This window comes from Suricata suricatta, chromosome 5 (assembly GCF_006229205.1).
Source record: "Suricata suricatta isolate VVHF042 chromosome 5, meerkat_22Aug2017_6uvM2_HiC, whole genome shotgun sequence".
NCBI lineage: Eukaryota > Metazoa > Chordata > Mammalia > Carnivora > Herpestidae > Suricata > Suricata suricatta.
Window position 1 is genome coordinate 83227013 of NC_043704.1, and position 21503 is coordinate 83248515.

General features: G+C 43.2%; 1 protein-coding gene across 2 annotated transcripts in view; it reads left to right on the top strand.

Annotated features, from left to right (window-relative positions):
• Window positions 1-621: 621 nt before the first annotated feature.
• Window positions 622-21503, top strand: part of LAMP3 (lysosomal associated membrane protein 3) — a 34512-nt gene continuing 13630 nt past the window's right edge. The window contains exons 1-5 of one of the 2 annotated variants that reach the window (XM_029939808.1): window positions 622-849; window positions 8127-8803; window positions 9840-9968; window positions 19424-19481; window positions 20894-21064. In XM_029939808.1, coding sequence (XP_029795668.1) covers window positions 645-849; window positions 8127-8803; window positions 9840-9968; window positions 19424-19481; window positions 20894-21064 — 1240 coding nt within the window. In that variant the 5' untranslated portion in view covers window positions 622-644. The remainder of the gene's footprint in view (window positions 850-8126; window positions 8804-9839; window positions 9969-19423; window positions 19482-20893; window positions 21065-21503) is intronic. The other variant, XM_029939809.1, reaches the window with a different exon arrangement.

The window sequence follows — 21503 nt, forward strand, 5'->3', positions numbered from 1 at the left end:
TCCAAGATACTGAGTATTTCTTATGTCCCAGGTAAACCACCTGAGAATAGGCAATATCATGCCTGTTGTACAGCAGAAGAAACTGAGGCTCAAAGGCATTACCCAAGGTCATACCATTGGAGGTCAGATTCAAACGCAGCTCTCCCTGACTCTGAAAGTTGTACTTAGGGCACAGACTTATGGTCCCTAAAAGGTGAGGTGGCCAAGGGCATAGAGCAGAGTTACCTCAGACTTTTCATGAATGCACACAGAGGCAGTGCTCTAGCCACCGAGTTTGAAGACTCCTGCTCACCTTCATGACTGAGAGGTTGGTTTTCTCCTGGCCGAGGAGAGTCTTTGGGTTTACAGAAATGTACTTAAGATCTTAGAGAAAAATGGAAACCCAACTTACGAGAAAAGGAAGCTGGCACTGCCACAGGTCCTCCACCTCTTGTGGAGAAATGGTTTCAGATGCCCTTCACCTTGGCTGGAGTAGGGGAGAGGGCATGGTCCCCACCCCTCACAAACACTAAAGGCAGAGATGAAAGTGGCTGCTTTCACACAAGGGCCACTTCTGGTTTTCCTCCCCACTCAGCGTACCACTTGGTAGGGAGTTTCAGCTACTACTTCTCATAATGAAAGTGACGTTGGTTTCTCTGCCACAAATGAATGAGGGGCAAAGAGAGGTGTCTTCTTTGTTCCTGGAGCCTGCTCTGGAATTATCCTCGTACTATTCAGAGACTGAGAAGTGCGGAGTGTGGTGGCAGTGCGCAACAGAGCCAGCCCTCGGTGAGGCCGCAGCTCCTCTCTGGCTCCCAGTCATGCCCTGGCAGCTCTCTGCAGCAGTAGTGCTCTTCATGGCCCTGGCTGGTGAGTGACACCCATGGCTGTCCGCGGTGACCTGCTATCTCTGGTCCTATTAAATCCAAATGCATGCTAGTGCCACTGAAAGGTAAGACAGGATAGACTGGAGATAGCTGAATGGCTTTAGCAACTGTAGGTGTTTGGCATGGAATATCTCCTCAATGCATACAGCACGCTTTCATTTTTTTCCCCAAAAGCTTTCACACTTTTGGCTTGTTGTCAGTGAGTCTGGTAGAGTATGTATCAACTCCAGAAGACAGTGACACTCTACCTGGTTCCCAGATGGGTTCTGGGCACCTTATGAAGGGAAAGTTTGTAGTAATCAGAGTTAAGAGGTGGAGAATTGATCAGGGGCTTAGAGATGGGGCTCTTGCCATACTGTCCAGGAAAAGCACATTATGCTTTGCTTTTCCAGTTTATCTTAAACGGAAGTGCTGTGTTTATATATAAACAGTGAAGTGTGAAGGTGAATGAGATGTGGTCTGACAAATTATGCCATTTCAGAGAGTTGTAAGCCAAGGAGTCAAGAATTTTTTTTAAGTATTATTATAATTCAGATCAGAGAAGCTGTCTGGGAAACTGAGCTTTTTTTTTTTTTAAGTTTGTTTATTTATTCTGAGACAGAGAGAGTGAGTGGGGGGAGGGGTGGGGTGGGGCAGAAAGAGGGGAGAGAGAGTCCCAAGGAGGCTCAGTGCTGTCAGCATGGAGCCCTACTCTGAGCTCCATCTCACATCGTGTGACCTGAGCCAAAACCAAGAGTTGGATGCTTAACTGACTGAGCCACTCAGCACCCCCTGGGAAACTGAGCTCTTAATGATTCTTTTGTGTGCCCATCCTCTGCTATTATGAAGAGCTTTTTCTCCCTTGAACATTGAGTCTTCTTGTGTACTATTATCTAGGTGATGGTTAATCCACAATTTCTTCTAGAAGCACTGAGTTGAACACGTGAGGAAACCAACTCTGTCCATATGGCCCTGCTAACATGCTTACAGTGGGGTGCAGAGGCACTTGACTACAACATGAACTGTCAGAGAAGTTGGATGAAGAGTCAGGCCAGTGTCCTAATCCAGGCTGTTTTACTTCTGCCAGGTTTTCAGAAGTAGACTTTCACATTCTTCTGGAGGCAAAAGGCAAAATCTAAGCTAATAAAAAAGCAAAAGATCTCAGTCTAGCAGTAACCTTCCTTAACCTGTGTGTGAGCACCAGTTCAGACAGTGCTAGAAGGCTCGCAGGGGCATAAATGCAATGAGAGCTCAATAAATTCATGGGCATACACTGCCCTTTCCTCTCTGAGCTACAAATTCTCTAGGGTGAACTGAGTGAGTGAAGTATGTGGAGGGGCCACATGAGGCCAGATGAGGGTGCTGAGGCAGGTTAGGGAATTGCTCATGGTCACTCTGTTAGCAAGGGGCAGGCTGAGATTTGCATCCAAGAAGCCTGGTGTCAGGGTCCATGTTCTGTGCCCCTGCATCACACGGCCCTGTATGCATAGGTCAGCACATACTTGTTCAACTGGACACGAGCAAAAACCTTTGGACATTTTGGTAGGAGAGACCTAGCTCCAAGGTAAACTGGCTCTATGATCTTTATCCAGTCACTTTGCTTCCCTGGCAACAAATACTTCCCTCATAAAATGAGGGGATTTAAGTTTGTATCAGTTGCATTTAGATTCAGCTGTTCATGGTAGGCAAAAAAAAAAAAAAGCAAAATAAACAAGATAATGTTTCTCCTTCATGTGAAGACAAGTCCAAAAGAATTCACACCAGGTGTAGTGAGGGGCTCATTATTATGGCCCACCCTCCTACGTGTGATGTTCACCTGCAAGGTCTTTTCATGGTTCTGAGTGTCTGCTGCACCTCCAACCATCACATACAAGTTGCAGGCTGGTTTGAAAAGGAAAACAGAAAGGCAATAGCGAGGTCTCGAAGGTGACTGAGGTCCCTTTGAGCAGCCCTCCTGGAACCCCCACATAACCCTACCACTTCTATTGCTTTGGCTTAAATGCAGTCACACATTCCCACCCAGCAAAAAAAAAAAAAAAAAAAAAAAAATTTTGGAGGCAGGGTTCTCTATTCCAGGCATCAAGAACTCAGCTTGAATTTTCAGTTCTGTTACTAAGGAAAAGGGGGAGACTGGATTTGGGAGTAGTTAGCCAGCAGTCTATGCCACAGGACTGGAGCCCCTTCTTTATGAGGGTTCCTTTTGACTCTCAGGTCCCACAGGAGAGTAACAGAGAGAAGGTTTACATCTTTTGGCTACAGACTGAAGGTTAAATTGTGCTGGAAACAGTCATCCTGCTGCACCCAGCTGGGGCTGCTTCTGCTGCCTGGGGAGGTGCCAGAGAAAGTATCTGGGGACTAAATTCAGTTCCCTGCCCCTGAATATGGCCACAGGGCTCCATTTACTTCCCAACTGTGTTCCCAACTGCAGACAAAGGATAGCTTCCAAGATCTGCCAAGCCTGTTCCCTCCTGGCCCCTTACCTCACTTCCCTCCTTCTTATGTCCCCATGATACTTATCCCCTTGCTATTCTCCAGATATACCAGGCTCTGAAGACCCCGTGCCTTTCTTTGCATGTACTTTTCATCCTGTCTGGGATACCACTTACTTTCTTGTCTGACTAAAGAATTTTCCTGGTGTTGGATTCCCCACCACCCCCCATAGCACCCAGGACCTCCTTCTATAATAACTCTTCTAACATCATGGAGTGTGGTTCATTTATGTGTCTGCCTCACAAAGCTTTGAACTCCTGAGAACAAAGACTCCATGCCTGGCATGGAGCTTGGCTCCGGAGAAACTCCTCAGATCTGTTGAATTGGGTGTGGCTGGGAAACCAAACAAATGCTATCTGGGAAGGACCAGCCATCTGGAAAGTACCTAGAGAAAAAGCCCTTGCATGGTCACTGACTTTACCAGGGTTGGGCTGATGAGTCATCTCTCAGCTCCTGTGGGTTGTAGGGGATTCCAAACCTTCTCACACCTCCTCATGCACCTCATCATCTAGAGAAGTCCAGGTCTCAGTCCTGGGGTGCTTGTTGGCTGAGTCTCCTGAATCCTGGAGAGAAGATGCTGGGAGATTGGGGGTGTGGGCTTGACAAATCAGCCTATGAACTCCATAGCTGTGTTCTTTTGAGTAGAGGAAGAGTTGGGACAGATTCTGAGCTATGTCTTGCCCTCACTTCTGCCCACTGCCCTCTTCATGGGTCTCAGACAGACTGTTGAACTAAACTAAACCTTTACAGGGTCAAAGGTCCTGTTTAAGAACTGTGACCCAATTTTGACAAAGATTGGTCACATATGTGTGGTCATATACATAGATTTTACAAAACAGTATATTTGGCATAATATAATTTCTATTAAGTACCTAACAAACGTTTGAACTTTCTAGAATATTTTTTTTTAATGCACAGCATCCTACTCCTGTCAGTTATCCATCTAATTCTTGCCCATCTCTTATACTCCACAGTTCTACAGGGAGATGGAGGCGCGGGGGGAGAGGGGAGAAGCCACAGAGGGTAAGGAGAAGACTATTAGAACAACATGTCCCAGTTCTATCTGGGAACACAGTCTGGTTCAATCTGTAACACATTCTGACACTTTTGGTCCAGCCACCCGCCGGCCCAGCCTTCTGCCCACCACAAAGCCACACACCATACCAAGACATCATGGACTGCCATCACCTCCAGCCACCCCACAAATACTTCCTGTACACCAATCTCATCTTGATGGGTGCCATAAGTTATCTTGTCCTGTTTGGGATGCTGTGCATTCATGAATGACCAATGTGCTTTTCCCCCTTGTTTGAGTTCACTCATCACTACTGAGAGAGGACTTTTAATTACACTATGAGAAAGGCTCCCCCTTTTAAAGGGTGTGCTACTCAGTGCTAAAGATTTGCTTTAGCTCATAAGCATAAGCTGTGCACAGTGAGATTTTATCAAGGATCTACTGATCTCCCTAAGAGAACAAAAGGCAAATGGTTTCTAGTCTCCCAGAATTCTCTGAATCAATCTTTGCTTAACACTACAAGATATTCCTGGAAAGTACATCTGGAGTGAATTCTCTTTCTCCATAGTCATAGTATAAACTTATTGGGGTTTCTGTTGTGGTCATGACTGAGGAACCAGCAACTCAAGCTTAGCTCAGATAAACTGTGAAAGTAAATCTTCCACAACTGTCAACCTTCTTAACAGCCTGGAAAGGGAAAGTCTTGCTCCAAATTCTACAATGTAGGCATAAAAAATGAAGGTTGCAAAGTAAAGCTACAGCCCATAAAATCCACAACTCTCACGTATCATACATTTCAAATTATCTAAATGAACATTTTAGATACAAAAAAATCATTTAATAATAGTCTCACATAATGTCATTAATGAGCCTTTCTAGAAGGTCGTTCAAGGCAATCTTAAGTGTTACTTTTGTCTTTCTCATTTTTCACGCCAGCTGTATAGAAATATTTCATAAGTGGGCTTGAAGTTAGAACTTTTCTTCTGGAAAATTACCACTATTTTAGCATCTGAGCCTTTGAAAAACCTCACCACGGACCACCATTATGAGGGTTTGGTGAATTGGGATCACTGGAGAAATACCCTACTATTCTTCTCTTCTCTGTTTTTGTCTCTTTGCTCACCATTCTTCCTAGTGATGCACACCACATCCACACATCCCAAATCCAAGGGCAGGCTTTGGTTCAGACAGGAGCTCAAGTCTCACTTCCAGAATTTACTAGTTGTAAGATTATGGTCAAGTTGATGGGATTTTTCTAAACCTGAGTTTCATCCTCTGAAAAACAGATAAAGATAGAACCCATCAGAGGGTTTTTTGAGAGGAGTTGGTGAAAGATAACCCTTGATCTAAGGCCTGCCGTATCGTTAGTACCCAGTAACTTGGAAATTTTATTGCTATTATTATAAGAGAAGTGTCCACTTAGAAATGTAGTGAATGAAAACGGGAGATAGTAGAGGAGTTTATGGATGATTCTGATTAGACATGAGACACCAGCATAGAGTGATCCCCTTTCCAAGTCACTGGCCAGCACTGGGGAGCTCCAGCTCCAGCGAGTGTAAATACAGTGAGCAAATACAATGAAACCAGTGTGGAAGACACAAAGCCGCCTCTCAGTGAGCCTGATCATAAACTCTCAAGGAATGTCATCTGCATTTTTTTCCAGTTTTCTGATTTGCTGTGTGTGTGGGAGGAGCCAAGGATAGAACTATTAGGGTTGAAAAGAGCCAGAGGCCTTCTACCCTCCAGAGATGTCCAAAGAGACACTTATGATAAGTACTGAGTGCTGTATGTAAGTGATGAATCACTGAATTCTACTCCTGAAACCAATATTGCACTGTATGCTAACTAACTAAAATTTAAATTAAAAATACATATATAAAAAATAAAAAACAAAAGAGAGATGGTCCAGGAGAGAACCTGTGACAGTAACACACACTCCAGGTATGCTTAATGGTCTAGGAAGACTTCACTTAAACCAACTCGTTTGAGCCTTACAATAATCCTAGAAAGTCTACAATGCTATTCAGTCCTATTATCCTCATTTACCCATCCAGTCATCTACTCATCCAGTTCATATGAACACTTCCCATGCATAGGCACTGGTGGTGAAAAAAATACACCATTCCCACGTTGAAGTTACTTTTAATCTTGTGGGAGAGATGAACAGTCAATAAATAAACCAATAAATAAAATATAATCAGGGCAATCATAGTGCTGTTACACGCTGTCTGGCCAGGCTTACTATTAAATATGTCAGTACCATCCCCTTACATAATTACAAGTTGTGATTAGTGCAGTGCAGGCAATGAGTATAACATGGTGATGTGAAATTGTGGAGTGGGGAGCTAATTTAAGGATGACAGAGAAGACTCTCTGAAGAGCTGGCATTTAAACCAAACTATAAAGGATAGCCCACCAAATGTGTCAGAGCAATTAGGGCTTAATTAGGGCTTAATTTTCTTTCCTAGCTGAGGAAGGCTGAGCCATTCAAGAGGTTAAGCAAACATCAGGAACCAGACACAAACTGATCTGTATTTACAAAAACTGGCAGCAAGGGATGCTGGAGTTAAGTGCCCAAGTCTTGATTTCAGCTCAGGTCATGATCTTAACAGTTTGTGACTTTGAGCCTTGTGTGACGCCTCTCCACTGGTAGTATGAAACCTGCTGAGCCTGCTTGGGATTCTCTTTCCCCCCCACTCCCTCTCTCTGTTCCTCCATCCCCCAAAATAAATATACTTAAAAACCGGCAGCAAAATAAAATTGGAAAGGAAATGAATCTCCTACCATTGGAGATAATCATGCATACATTGGATGAACACATGACAAATATTCATAGGTACATCATATTAGGGTTTGGACTTTCAAACCTGGGGTTGTATGATTGTATGCAAAGTATAAAACTCTGTATAAGGGTTTATTACCACCCTTCATGCTGTCCAGCTCTATCAGGGCATCACAGCAGCACCCCACCCAGAAGCACTGTCTGCGACGAACTCTCTGGATTCACACTGAAAGATGGGGAATGAAGGAGCATCAGCACTTAGATATCTAGCTAAGCATGATCACTCTGTGGTGTTAGTACCGCACCTCATACAAAGGAGTTGGATGCAGAAGAATATGTGTGTGATCACGATTCTATAAAAAACATGGGTGCAAGTCGACCTTTGAAATTGTGGCTTCATGGTAGAATCTTTGGTGGTCTTCACTTCACTGTTATATCCTTGTAAATTTCCCCCAAATCTAAATATATGTGTGTTCCTTTTTAAAAGTAAATTGAGCATGTTTGGAAAAAATAAAATAAATCATATTTATCTTTAAAAGAATTCAGGGGCGCCTGAGTGGCTCAGTTGCTTAAGCATCCGACTTCGGCTCAGGTCATGATCTCACAGTTTGTGGGTTCGAGCCCCACATCGGGCTCTGTGCAGACATCTCAAAGCCTGAAGCTTGCTTCAGATTCTTGTTTCCCTCTCTCTCTGCCCCTCCCTCGTGTGCGCGTGCTAGCTCTCTCAAAAAATAAACATTAAAAAACTAAAAATAAATAAATAATAAACTTAAAGAAAGAAAATGACAAAATTTGAAGTAGAACTACCATGTGATCTAGCAGTCACATTTCTGAGTATATGTATATGAAGGCAACAAAGTCAGAGTCTCAAAGAGAAATGTAAATAAATAAATGCATGTTAATTTGTAGTGAAGCAACACTAAAATGGGGGTACAGGAGAGACTCACTAATGTGAGCTATGAGTGTGGTAACACTTTTGTTTCCTAATCTGCAGTGATTTTGCATTATGGCAGCCAAACAAGAGCAAAAGTGTTTCCAGAAACTGCGGAATATCAACCTACAACCGCAGCAACAGTGCAAGCCATAGCAAAACCTTTCCTGCAACCAACTCACCAAGTACCTCCCAAAACTTCAGCAGCAAGATCAACGGATGGTCATGTCACCTCTCAAAGAGCTGCCACAACCCCCAGCTCTGAGCCCCCAGTCACAATAAAAACTCTAGGAACAACTTCCTTGGTAACTATAAACAGTACCCCATCTACCAGCCCCAGGATTCACACCCTAGTCACAACCCTGGTCACACCCAGTAACTCAGACACAACTGCTCCAGGCACCGAGGCTTCCATTGGCTCCAGGGCACCGCCAGGTTCACTGCCACCCACCATCACCCCACCAGCCCACACAACAGGAAACTGCCCCACAGCTAGGAAAAGCACCCAACCCAGTAACCAGACCAACCTTCCAGCGACGTTGTCCCCCTCACCACCCACGCACACCCCACCTGCACACAATACCACCCAGACGGCCTCACCTGCCACCATGGCTCCTGGGCCCACTCTGGCACCTCAGCCTTCATCACCCAAGACCGGAATTTATCAAGTTCTAAATGGAAGCAGGCTCTGTATCAAAGCAGAGATGGGGATAGAGCTAACGGTTCAAGACACAGAGTCGGTAAGTCGGGGCCATAGAACTATCTTCAAAAAGTTTGAGTGCAGTGTGTCTTGCTAAGAATAAACATTCCCCTGCATCTTGTGTCATATTTTAATGAAACAAAGAGTTGCAAACTCCTCTTTCTCCAAGGTGCCCCATGAAAAGGTGAATCTGTTTGGGGGTGCCTGGATGGCTCAGTCGGTTGAGCGACTGACTCTTGATTTCCACCTGGGTTGTAATCTCACAGTTCGTGAATTCAAGCCTTGAGTTGGGCTCTGGGCTGGCTCTGCCCTCCCCCCACAAGCCCTCTCTCTTTCTCAAAATAAATGAATAAACTTTATATTTAAAAAATGGTGAATCTGTCTTAGGATACATATAAAACCAGAAAATGATAGTGACTAGATAGAGGAAGGCACGCACCCAAATTGTAACTGTGCACACCTCTTAGTTTTAGCCAATGTGGGCAGAGTGTTAGGGTGAGTTCAGTGTTGAGCCCAACCTGGCCTTATCCCTCCTGATAACTGCAAACTTCAGCAACTTTCCTGTGAAGTAAGAGATTTGGATTAGTCTCCATGGTTCTAGCCAGCTGTGACATTAGTATAAAAAAATCCATATTAAAAACAAGATTAGAAGGGGTGGGGGTAGGGCTGGGATTATTTGCTTTACTAAAGGCATCACCATAAAAGTAATACTTTCTTTTTTTGCACAGGCTTTATAAAACTTCCACATTCAGGTTTTCATTTGAAACTCAATACATTAGACAGCAAATGCTTTCCTGTAGTACCTTTTAACATGTTTTACTTAACAAAAATTAAATTGGGTGCAGTATATCAGGATAAGATTGGCTATAAATTATCTATCAAGGAACTGTTTCTGTGGGAGAACTCCTTTAAAAACTCTTTTGAATATAAATCAGTTTGGAAATGATAGGAGTTTTCTGGGGACTTTGAAACTTTCAAGGGAATGTTTCAGACTCACTTACTAGCCTTTGCTTCTGGTTCCCTAGCTATAGTTTTCTTCTACATCTCCTTGATCTGATCTGTTTCATTTGGCTTAGGTTTTTTCACCTCAGAGATACTTCAACATCGATCCCAACACAACACAAGCCTCTGGGAACTGTGGCTCTCCAAAATCCAACCTCCTCTTGAATTTCCAAGGCGGATTTGTGAATCTCACATTTACCAAGGTGAGAGCTGAGTTCCTTCACACCAACTGGCTCTAGCATTGCTTTCCCTTTCCTTCACCCTGGGGCTCAGTGGCGCAACCACACACTTCACTTTAAGTTCCAAAAGAAGTAGATCTCAGGACCTTTTGAGATATTCCCTGATAAGAATGAGGGGCAGGGAGATGGAGAAGAGGGAAGTGTCAACATCTTATGTTTGCCTCCTTCCCCCTTCAGCCTCCTCTGTGCAGCCCAAGAAGGGCTTCAGTGCCTCTTAGGGGAGGCATGGCTTTGGGGAATCCAGCCACAGGTGCCCTTTGCAAACCACCCAAAGGAGGAAGCTGTACAGATCAACAGACCCGTAGAAATTCCCAGTGGGCACACAGAAATGGGATTATTCTAAAACCACGATCAAATGCACCATGGGTTCTTTCCAACTGCAGCAGGCAAGATTTAGGGACTAACCCAGCACTGGGTTTCCCAGACCATATTATGAAAAAAGTAGACAACAGAGTGGAGTAGAAATACTATGGAAGTGAGGTCAGAGAGTTTTGGGTGCAAATTTGACACTGTCACTTGCTCGCCTTTGTGACATCAGGCAGGCAACCTAACTTGTCTGAACTTTAATATTTGAAAAATGAGGGAAAGAAATTAAAGATCACCTTTATAAAGAGCATTGCCCAATACTTGGAAAGTAGATGTTCAATAGCGAGTAGCTATGATTACAGTGACTGAAGTTAGAAAATGTCTTGGGGACATAATGCTGGTCATTACGCTCTCAAAGGAGAGACTTGCCCCTGCTTCTCCCAAAGTGTCATTCAAACAGGCCAAGTAAGAGCCGGGGAGGAGGGGCTGAGAGGACGCTGGCAGCTGAGACTTGCCGTGGGCCTCCCGCTTACCTGTCAATGTGACCCCTGAAATTAGAGGGGTCTTGGGTAGGAGATCTTGGGGACGAATGAGTGTAGACTTTGACCTGAAACAAGTCAAGATTGGCTCTCGGCCACATGATCTTGGACTAGTTGGGGCATGTTTTATCATCTATAAAATGGAAAAAACTACACCTCCTTAGTGGGACCCTTGGGAGAATCAGAAATGGTAATGTGTAAACTGTCTAGCACAGTGCTTGGTACATAACAAAGTTTGATAAGTGACTGTTGTTGATGTTAAGTTAGTGTCAAAGGCTTTGTCCTCCATTATCCTCCTTGTGCATACTTTTCTCCTTAAGGTAGCCATGCACATGAGAAGCCAGGGGTTTCCTTTCAGTACCGAATGGGGAAAACATTCTCTCACACCAGAAGAACATTCAGGGCAGAATGCGTGCTCTGCTCCTGGACAACTGAGGTTAAACCTTCAGAGGGGTCAGGAATGCTTTTAAAGTCCCCTCGGCAAAAAGGCAGAGGGCACAAGCCAAGCATTTATGCTTTAGCTCAAGGCTTGATTCCACCCAGATTACCATGTGTGTGAGTGACTGTCTGAGGGAAGGCATTAGAAGACTCCAGTGTTTGTCTGTAGCACCCAGCGGCCACTGCCTTGAGTCGGCCTGCGAGCAGGGGTTCTTTGGCACCTTGCAATGTCTCTTTTGCTCCTTTCCTCTGTCTCCTGATGCCCTCTATGCCTGCCTTTCTAATGCCGTGGGGCTGAACTCTGAGCAAACTCCACCCAAGTGTTGAACCCCCCCTTTCTGGAAATCTCTGTGCCTCCAGCGGTGTAGACAGGAAATGAGTATGGAGATAGAGCTGGGAGGACCAGCAGCACCTTCTGCCCTCCACCCACCTCTGGAAGGAGCAAGGAAAGCCACTATCCAAGGCCCCAAGTTTGCAATAGCTGCTTTGCCAGAGTCCCACCAACCAAATTCACTTTATTCATTTTATTCTCCAACACCCTTTCCTCAAGAAGACCTTAGCTCTACAACAAGAGGAAGGCAAAGGGGCCTGTGTAGAAAGTAAAGTTCCCACCAGCCTTAGTCCTTCAGGAGAATTTCTGCATTTTAAAAGAGAACTTGTTTAAGCCGCTTGCAGCCACAAATTCAAAGATCACAGGTGCTAAACATAGAACTTAACTAGAGAAGTAGGCAAGTAACCTTTTTTGTGTGTGAAAACAGGCAGTCTTTATTTCTTATGTTCTCACTTTTGACGAAGACTTCATTTACCCATGAAGTCTGCATAAGGAAAACATCGGAGTCAGGCGATGACACAGACAAGCCCTGGGAGGGAGGCCACAGGACGGAGGGGTAGAGAGTGCCCTCCGCTCCCGAGAGGCAGCCACTCGTCAGCTCTGCCTGGTGGTGCCAGTGACTGGGCTGGCATCTCTCCCTGGGGACTGTCACTGTCTTTCATGGTGGACAGTCGGGCCTGCATTCTGAGTGGCTGCTGTCCTGCTATACCAGTTGTTGAATAGTTTACATACCATTTCCCTCAGCATAATAAGAAACCAGTGTTGTCAGGTCTTCTGATTGTTCAAGACAAGGCAGAAATCCAGACACTTTCATTTTTAGTGTTGGCAGCACACTTTTTGAAAGCTTGAACACCGCTGGCCAAACAGAACACAGTTGTAAGCCAAATTTGGCCTGTGGATGATCTGTCCTAACATGTGGACTGTGTGAAATGCATTTAGGCAGGGAGACCATCTAGATTCTTCCACAAGAAAAACGGCCTCACCAGTGCTGTCGACCAGTCAAACATTGCTAGCCTCTAGACCAGTGCTTCTCAACAGCAACAGTATTAACATTTGGGGCCAGAGAAGTCTGTGGTGGGGGCTGTCCTGTGCCTTGCTGGGATACTGAACAGTCTTCCGGACTCTACCTACGGAATACCAGTAGCAACACCCAGCCCCATTTGTGATAATCCCAAATATCTCTAGACATTGCTAAATGTCCCCTGGGGGAAAAACCACCCTGGTCGAGAACCACTGCTCTAGAGAAAAAGAGAGCCTTGGAAAATAGTTTATGTTCATTATAACATAATAAATGTTATAAATGAGAACCAAGTTGTAGAATGGCAAATGGATGCTGGTGAGCAAGGCTGAATTAAGATTTTATTAATAGGAATTTACTGAGCACCTACTTTGTCCTGAGCACTGAGTCAGACATTATAGGAAAAAATAAAAGAAATACAGTCTATAGTTGCAGCTTTCAAAACATGTATGATAATTCATAAGTTTTTAAATTGAAGTACTGCCAATGACAGAAATGTAAAGAAAAATCTGCTTCCTGAACTGTCCCTTGATGGTGTTCAGTTGAGACTTAAAGCATCCAAGTCATTTCTATGTGACCATGAAGAAGCTGCTCGCTCTCTTTCCGAGCCTGTTCCTCCTCTGGAAGGTGGGGCTGACCAGTCCCTGTTTGGCTGGACTGCTGTGAAGGGGAGCGAGGCTAACATACGTGCCAGTGCTGAGAGTGGCATCTGGCTTCGAGTGGGGTAGGAGAGGTAGGTTTCCTTTCTCATTTCTCTCATTTCGTTTTTTAAAGAAATGAAAACCTTTCCATGTCAGTGTCTCATTTGATTAAGGTGACAAAGCCGAAAGTTGTTCAGACCCTTCAGGTGCAAGATAAATATACCTCCCTCCCCCCACTCCCCACAACTTCCTTCCTGTTAGGATAGTTTGTTTTAGAATATCTTTCAGTAACTTTGTGTAGAGTTTATGTTTCTGTGCTCAACACTGCCCCCTTCTCATCCTCCTGGTCGGCAGCGCAGCGCAAGGCTTCCAACCCTGACTTGGAAGCAGGGCATGAGAGAAATCAGTGGTCCGGGTGGTGGGGAGGCACACTGGTCAGGCAGTGTTTGGCCAGCCAAGGTCTGGAAAGCCAATGCTGCCCACCAACCTGGTGTTTATCCAGGAGCCCTATTAACTTACAGACTCCTGGGAACTGTTATCAGGGTTCAAATGCTAACACCCTCAAAGTGCACTATTTAGAACTTCCCAAGCATGCTGTACTATTTCATGCCCCGCTTTCCCTTATGCTTTTCCCTCTGCCTGGAATGCCCCTTCCATCCCTCAGGCCCTTTTGCACTCATGCTTTAAGATGGCTCAGTTATCTTCACCCTATGAAGTTTCCCCAGCCCCCAGCCCCCACCTCCATCCCATGCAAAACTGGGAGACTTTCTTCTTTTGGTTTCCTGACCCTCCATTGGTTGTTCCCTGACCTCCATTAATGCACTTACTGCGCATTTTGCTGTCTTGAAGGCATGTCTATGATTATTCACAGTACCCAGCCCTGACTTTGTACACATAGTATATCTTTAGCAAATGTTTGATGAGGAAATAAATCAATAAAGGAGTGAATCTAAATTTCCCAGAGACTCTGGGCCAAGCTGCCAAAAAGTAGATCAGCAGCATCAAAGAAATGGCCTCTTTGGCTTCCTTTTGCTATATACAGAGCAAAGGTTTTTTGATGTAGTCACAACAATGCTGAGCAAAAAAGTCCTGATCGATGTTGAAGACAAAATCCACATCTTGAATATCTGTAACTATGAAACTCCCACAATGCATTTTGCTGACCTTAAGGAGAGGATCCAGGGCCTCAAGGTCATTTGTATGTTGCCTTCCTGAGCAAGCTGATTGGCTGGCTTGCTCTGGACCTGGTCCTTTGCTAAGGAGGATGTTGAGGTCCCTTGAGGAATCAGGACCTCTCTGATGAGAGATTGCAGAGCTCTTAGACACTGGCAGTGAGGAGCCACTGCGTCAACATCCCATTTGTTGAATGGTGAAATGGGACTTTTGTAAGTGATCCATTCAAATGGACACACTGTAAGTGCTGAAGTACCCTGCTTAGCTGTTAGGAGTCCTTAGCCTCCTTTTGTCAATGCTGATGGGTACACAAAAGATTTTCACTTTGTTTTCAAGAATCTAACATGGTAGATATTTGTCACTCTACAGCCTGAACCCCAAATGCAAAACAACAACAGCAACAACAACAAAACCATCTGGCAGAGTCACTTTCTGGCCATCAAAAGAGAAAGTATATACTATAAAGTGTATGATGTTAGCATGTAATTTCCCCTGGAATTTGGGTTAAGTATGACATCTGCCTGAAGCCCCCAAGCCCTCCAGCCCCCCCTCTGTACCCACCTGACTTCCATCCCCCAGAGCTGAGGTTTCAGCTGTTTCTTTAATCAGTAGGACTGTTGAAGCTCAGCTCACTTGCTTGTTCTCTCTATCTATGGTAGATCTGAGCTCTAGGAAGTAGTCAAAAAATGATCATTGGAGCTCAATGAGAGAAGTTTACTAAGAAGGGGGAATTGAGTTTATTATTACTGTTTTGGATAACACTGGTTAAAATTTTTAAAAATGTTTATTTGGTAGGGGGGAGGAAGTGGGGGAGGGGGAGAGAGGGAGAGAGAATTCCAAGAAGGCTCTGCACTGCCAATGCAGAGCCTGACAGGGGGCTCGATCTCATGGATCATGAGATCACGACCTGAGCTGAAATCAAGAGTCGGACACTTAAGCGACTGAGCCACCTAGGTGCTCCTACACTGGTTAAAATTTGAGTGAACACTTCGTGATAAGTTTTTTACATGGATCCCTTCATTTAATCACATCAAACAGGTAAGTCCTGTTATAATTTTCCCCATCCTGCTGAATAAGGAAAAAATAAATAAATAAATTTGGAGGATGTTCACAAAGATTTGACAACTAAACTGGGCTACATGGGAACAAAAAATATTTTTTAATTAGTATTTTAAAATGATTAGCAAAACTCTGTTCTCGCAAATAGGAGGTTAACTACTCTCTTTGTAACATTTCATAACCAATTGATTAGTTCTGCAACCTTGTTTTTCATTGATGGTAGGCACCAGCAGTTGATATGCTATGGCTCCCAGACCAAATTCAGGCTGCCACCAAAACATTTATAGTCTCCAACCTAAGAATAGCTGTTACATTTTTAAATGGCCTGGGCAGGGGGAAGAGAATATTGCATGGCACATGAAAATCATGAAATTACAATTTCAGTGTCCATAATGAAGTTTTTTGGAACATGGCCACACTCACTTCTGTATGCGTTGTCTATGGCTGCTTCTGGGTTACAGTGGTGGGATTTAGTGTCAGTTACACAGAACCATGAAGCCTAAAATATTTACTGACTGGCTCTTTGCATTATAAAAAACAAACAAACTTGCCAGCCCCTTATATAAAATAAATTTTAGGGGTACCTGAGTGGCTCAGTCGGTTAAGCACTAGACTTCAGCTCAGATCATGATCTCATGGTTCATGGGTTCAAGCCCCACATCAGGCTCTGTGCTGACAGCTCAGAACCTGAAGCCTGCATCAGATTCTGTGTCTCCCTCTCTCTCTACCCCTCCCCCACTAGCACTCTGTCTCTGTCTCCAAAATAAATAAACATTAAAAAAATTTTTAAATAAAATAAAATAAACTTCAGGGCATCTGGGTAGCTCAGTCAGTTAAGCATCCTACTTCAGCTTAGGTCCATGGGTTCAAGCCCCATGTTGGGCTCTGTGCTGACAGCTCAGAGTCTGGAGGCTGCTTCAGATTCTGTGTCTTCCTCTCTCATTGCCCCTTCCTGACTCGTGCTCTTTCTCTCAAAAATAAATAAACATTAAAAAAAAAACTTTAACAAACTTCAGCCCCACTGCCATTCAAATTATGCTAAATTCTGAACTTCTGAGTCTAAAAATAAGTGCTTAGCTCTAGTTTAAATAAAAGACAGTTTGGGGGCACATGGCTGGCTCGGTAGTGTACATGACTCTTGATCTTGAGGTCATGAGTTCGAGCCATGCGTTGGATGTAGAGATTACTTAAAAAAAGAGAGACAATTTTATTTCCCTTAAGAACTTCCTGTGGCACCACAACTGTACAGAAAAGTGGGCACAATTTTCTAGGTAAGACTCATTTGGTATCAGTAGCATAAATTATATAAAACTAGGAATCTCAAAGATACTAAACATCCTCTGCCCATTTGTTTACATGAGTTCACCTAACAAATGCTTTTCCTTTATCATAACAATAGACATTAGCTCAGGCCTAGGAAACATTTGGCTAATTTTGACTCAGTCAGAATGGAAATGGATACCAGCTCCAGACTGTCCTGTAACACCATTAAGGTGAACTTAACAGTGAGTGTGAGTACTCTGCCATGTGCTTTGGAAGGCCACGTTTGGCATTAGCCCTCTGGAGCCCTGGTTCCTGGGGAGCAGGAATGGTCCTTACTATCAGGGCTGGCTTCATGAGCATGTGACCTGTGCAGTCGGCTGGGCCCATGCTTGGCTTAAAATTTGCTGTCACCCCCTGAAATTCTTAAATCATTTTTGAACAAGAGATCCTACATTTCCATTTTGTACTAGGCCCAACAAATTGTGTAGCCCAGTAGATGGCTAAGTATGGACACCTGCATTTTACGGAATGTAAAAAAAAAATTCTCGTACAACAAATTTTTTTGTCTAAACCCACATATCTCACAGAGGAAAATGTAGAGCAGGATCCTGAAGACCAGATTCTGTTTTGTCTTGCCTACAAAGAATGTGAACTCAGGGTAGAGATGCTTAACTCCTCTGAGTCTCTTTGTTCTCAGCTGCCAAATGGATTGATAATATTTATTCTATCTCAGGAGGAGGGGAGTGTTGTGAGGCTCAAAGGAGGCAATGTAGGTGAAAGCATGCACTTAGTAAACTGTGAAGCTCTTATAGAAATACAGAGCTCTTCCTAATGCGAGACTAGATCAGGGAGATGCCACAGGATGGGAACATTCCAGGATGACTCCTATGGACCTCAGAGCTGGCCTCACCACTGCTCTCTTGCAGTTCCTTAAAGCAACCTCACACTGCAGCCCAAGCAATTTTAATAAACAAAGTCGTGCTCATGTCATTTTTCTGCTTAATTTCCTTCAAAGGATCCCCTCTGCTCTTAGCATAGGGAAGGAAGAGTCTTATAACTGTGACTTTGAGCCCTGAAGTACAGGTCTTTTTTATGCTAAAAAGGACCCCAGATAAAGAATAACCTGAATAAGTGGTTTGCGAAAGTGATCCAAGAAGGGCATGAGTCACAGATGTTTCTCTCTAAAACAAATGGATGGTCCAAGCATGTTGTTTACCTTGCCTTTGAGACCTAAGACTGAGCATGTAGGAACGTAGAAGGAAGGAGCCAGGTCTTCTTCTGGAACCTAGAACAGTGCCTGGTCTGGAGTGGATATAAGAGGAGCTAAACACTAGACTTGGTGACAAGAAGCTTGGGTTCATATCTTCCCCTGGCACCCTTTAGGGCTGTGACCTTGAGCAAATCAGTGAGCCTGTATTTCTTCTCATAGTTGTGAGGATTAAATACGGCATAGCATGGAAGTGTCTGCTCCAGTGCCTGGCGTAAGGTAAGAAGCCATACGTGGTAGGTGCTGTTTGATGAATTACAGGATCTAGAGTTGAGTGTATCAATAGCAGCTAGCTTACCTTACTAAAACAGTTTGTATTTCTGGAACCCTTATATTGTATAGGAAATCACCATTTAATCTACAAATTATACACAAATGGACTATAATGTAGTGAAGATTATTATTATTACTAAATTTCTTTAATAGCTAGACTTGGAACTTCTAAAGGTAATTCCATTTCAGATTCTGATTTTGGTTGCTCACTCTTACTTATGGATAGTTTTCTAATGAATGTTTACAAATAATAACTAAACCACCTACTTTACATCCCCCCCATTAAAAAAATTAAAAATAAAAAAACTGAAAACCTCCTTTTTCAACTTACCCTTTCATATCTCAATTCAATTCCCTTTAATGTTTCACACTGTTAGTCTCTCAGGAGGTTATAGGGCTGTTTTGTAATGGTTCATTTTGTTTTTCCAAAAGAACAATTCCTAAATACAATGTGGGACACTGACTTACATTTCTGAACACAATCACTTGGGGTCTTTTTCTAGAGAACATCCACTGTTCTCAGAGGAAATCCTTTTTTTTCCCCAGAGTCCCTCATAGTGGCCCTATCTAGCCATTTTGGAGACATGAACCCCTTAATCTATTTAAAGCAGTTGATACCCTCCCCAGGAAAATGTATGTAAAGTTTTGCACACCCAAATAGTTTATAAGCCCCATGAAGTCTACCAATGGTGGCCTTAAAGATGAGTGGTCTTAGTTTGAATCTCCTTACCCTAAGATATTAATTACTAGCCAAAGCTTAATGTATACCCTTCAACTTCTCCATCTTCCCGATGTATATGCATTCTAACAGGAAGAAACTTGGTCCAACTAAAGGGACTCTGGGCTGGTGGAATTTGAATTTTAGGCTATACAACAAGTATGCAGTACAGAAATTTGGGGCCAGGGATAAGTCATTACTTATTACTTATTTATTTATTTTGTGGTATATTTACTTTTTTTGAAGTTTTCAAACATAATTATGGCTCCATACCAACACACCCCCCAAGTCCCCATATCAAGAATTTAATAGTTAAAATAAACAAAGTTTGTAAACCAGGATCACAAACATAGAAACAAGTTGCCCAAAGGTTAACACACTGCTGTTTTACAGGATGAAAACTCATATTATATCAGTGAAGTGAGAGCGTATTTGACAGTCTCAAATCCAGGTAAGCAGTCAGAGAAGGCTATTCCACCAGCTCTAGTGCTGTGCTGCTGGCTAGCTCACTTTTCAGTCCATTGAATTTACTAATCTTTGATGCTGCTTTGGTGAAACAGACTGACAAGTAACGGGAGAACGTACGACATCTTTGTTTGCTTCAGTTTGCTCATTTCCTCATGAAGGAGGCTGGACTATATTATGTCAGATATCATTAAAGCAGAGATCATTAAAGCAACAATAAAGAGTTTAGTGACTTTTGGAAAGATTTGCTATTGGTAGTGCAGTTTACTCTATAAATCATGAATTCATTTTACAAAAATATAGTTAGTGCCAAGTAGGTGCCAAGCCCTCTAATAGACAGTAGAAATCCACATTATCCAAATATACAGTCCCTGCTGTCATGGAGCTTACATTCTAGAAGTGAGGAAAGGACCATAAACAGATACATTAAATTATAATAGCCAGTTAAGTAGCATTAAGTTCTATGAGCAAACACAAGCAGGTCCTGGTGGAGAGGACTGGATAGATATTTTAAGTGGGGCCTTTGGGAAGCCCTCTGAAGAGGAAGTTCTCTCTCAAGAGGTGAGATCTGAGTAGAGAGATATCCCCATTGGGAGAATCTGGGCCTGGGGAAGCTTTTTTCAGGTGGCAGGAACAACAGATACACAGTCCTAAGGAATGAAGTTGCTCATGTGTTCAAGGGCCAGCAAGAGAATGAGCAAAGCAGCAGAGAAGATCCAAGGGGCATCAGGTCAGAGCATGTAGGGTTTGTGAGTAAGGTAAAGCAAGGACCTTGAATCTTAGCCTAAAGTGTGAAAGGATGTCATTGGAGAGTTTGGTATAGGGAAATGGCATATCAGATTTACATTTATAAAGATTCAGTTCAGACTGCCCACAGTGGGGCCATTTGAGAGAACTCCTACAATGTTCATGTTTAAGAAAGGTAATGTTCCCAGTTGAGTTGGGGGAATTTCTCAGAGGGCTCAAATGTTTCTCTGGAAAGGCCAGACTTAGATAACAAAGCACTGTTGAGTACCTCTTATGTGCCAGGTACTGTACAAAGAGTTTTCATGTCTGTTTTCTCCTTTTTAAACTTCTATCTTTTGAATGGCTTAAACTTATCTTATTAAGGAACCTATACTAAAGAAACTTGCCAGGAAATTAAAATATGAAGAAATGTTTATCTAAAATATTAGATATATGATACTGATATTGTTCAAGAGGATGTTGCCAATAATTATTGGTTAAAGGTAAGAAGATGTCAAGTTGACAACTCATTTTCATATATAATAACTCATGTAGACAAGTACATGTGTAATGAAGGCCATTTAGCTGAATATGGGCCACTGAATGCTGGAACTCATTGGATATATGCCAAGATTCTGATGTATCTATATCTATATTTCATTGTGTTTTCAGAGAAAATTTATCAAGGAATGAAAAGTGCCATGAAGATGTTTGAGACCATGGTTGGGCATTCCTTCAAGTGTGTGAGTGAGCAGAGCGTCCAGCTGTCAACCCACCTTCTACTAAAAACAATGAATGTTCAGTTTCAAGCTTTTGATTTCGAAGACGACCACTTTGGAAATGGTAAGTTAAATCTTCATCATGTCACAAACATAAACTTCAGAGACCCAGGGATAGTGTCAAGTTGTTTGTTTGTGTGTGAAATTATCAAAGGGACAAGAATCACATGAACTTCCTAGAACAGTATGATTCCACAAGACTTTTAGGGCCAACTTCCCCTCCTGCCATTCCTCTGAGTCAACCAACCTCAAAATCAGATGTCTTTCCCCACCCACCTCCTCCCACAGCAGGATATGTTCTCCGTGTATGACGAAAACATGTATTCTGTCTCCTCCAAACACACACACACACACACACACGCATGCACTTACTCACTGAATCAAAAAGTCAGAAAATACCACCTTCCCCTTTACAAGCTAGTAAACTCAGGTATATTGGGAAACTTTAAAGATCCTGAGTATTAGTAATATCTAAAATTCAAGATTTCAGAATAGATTCTTTC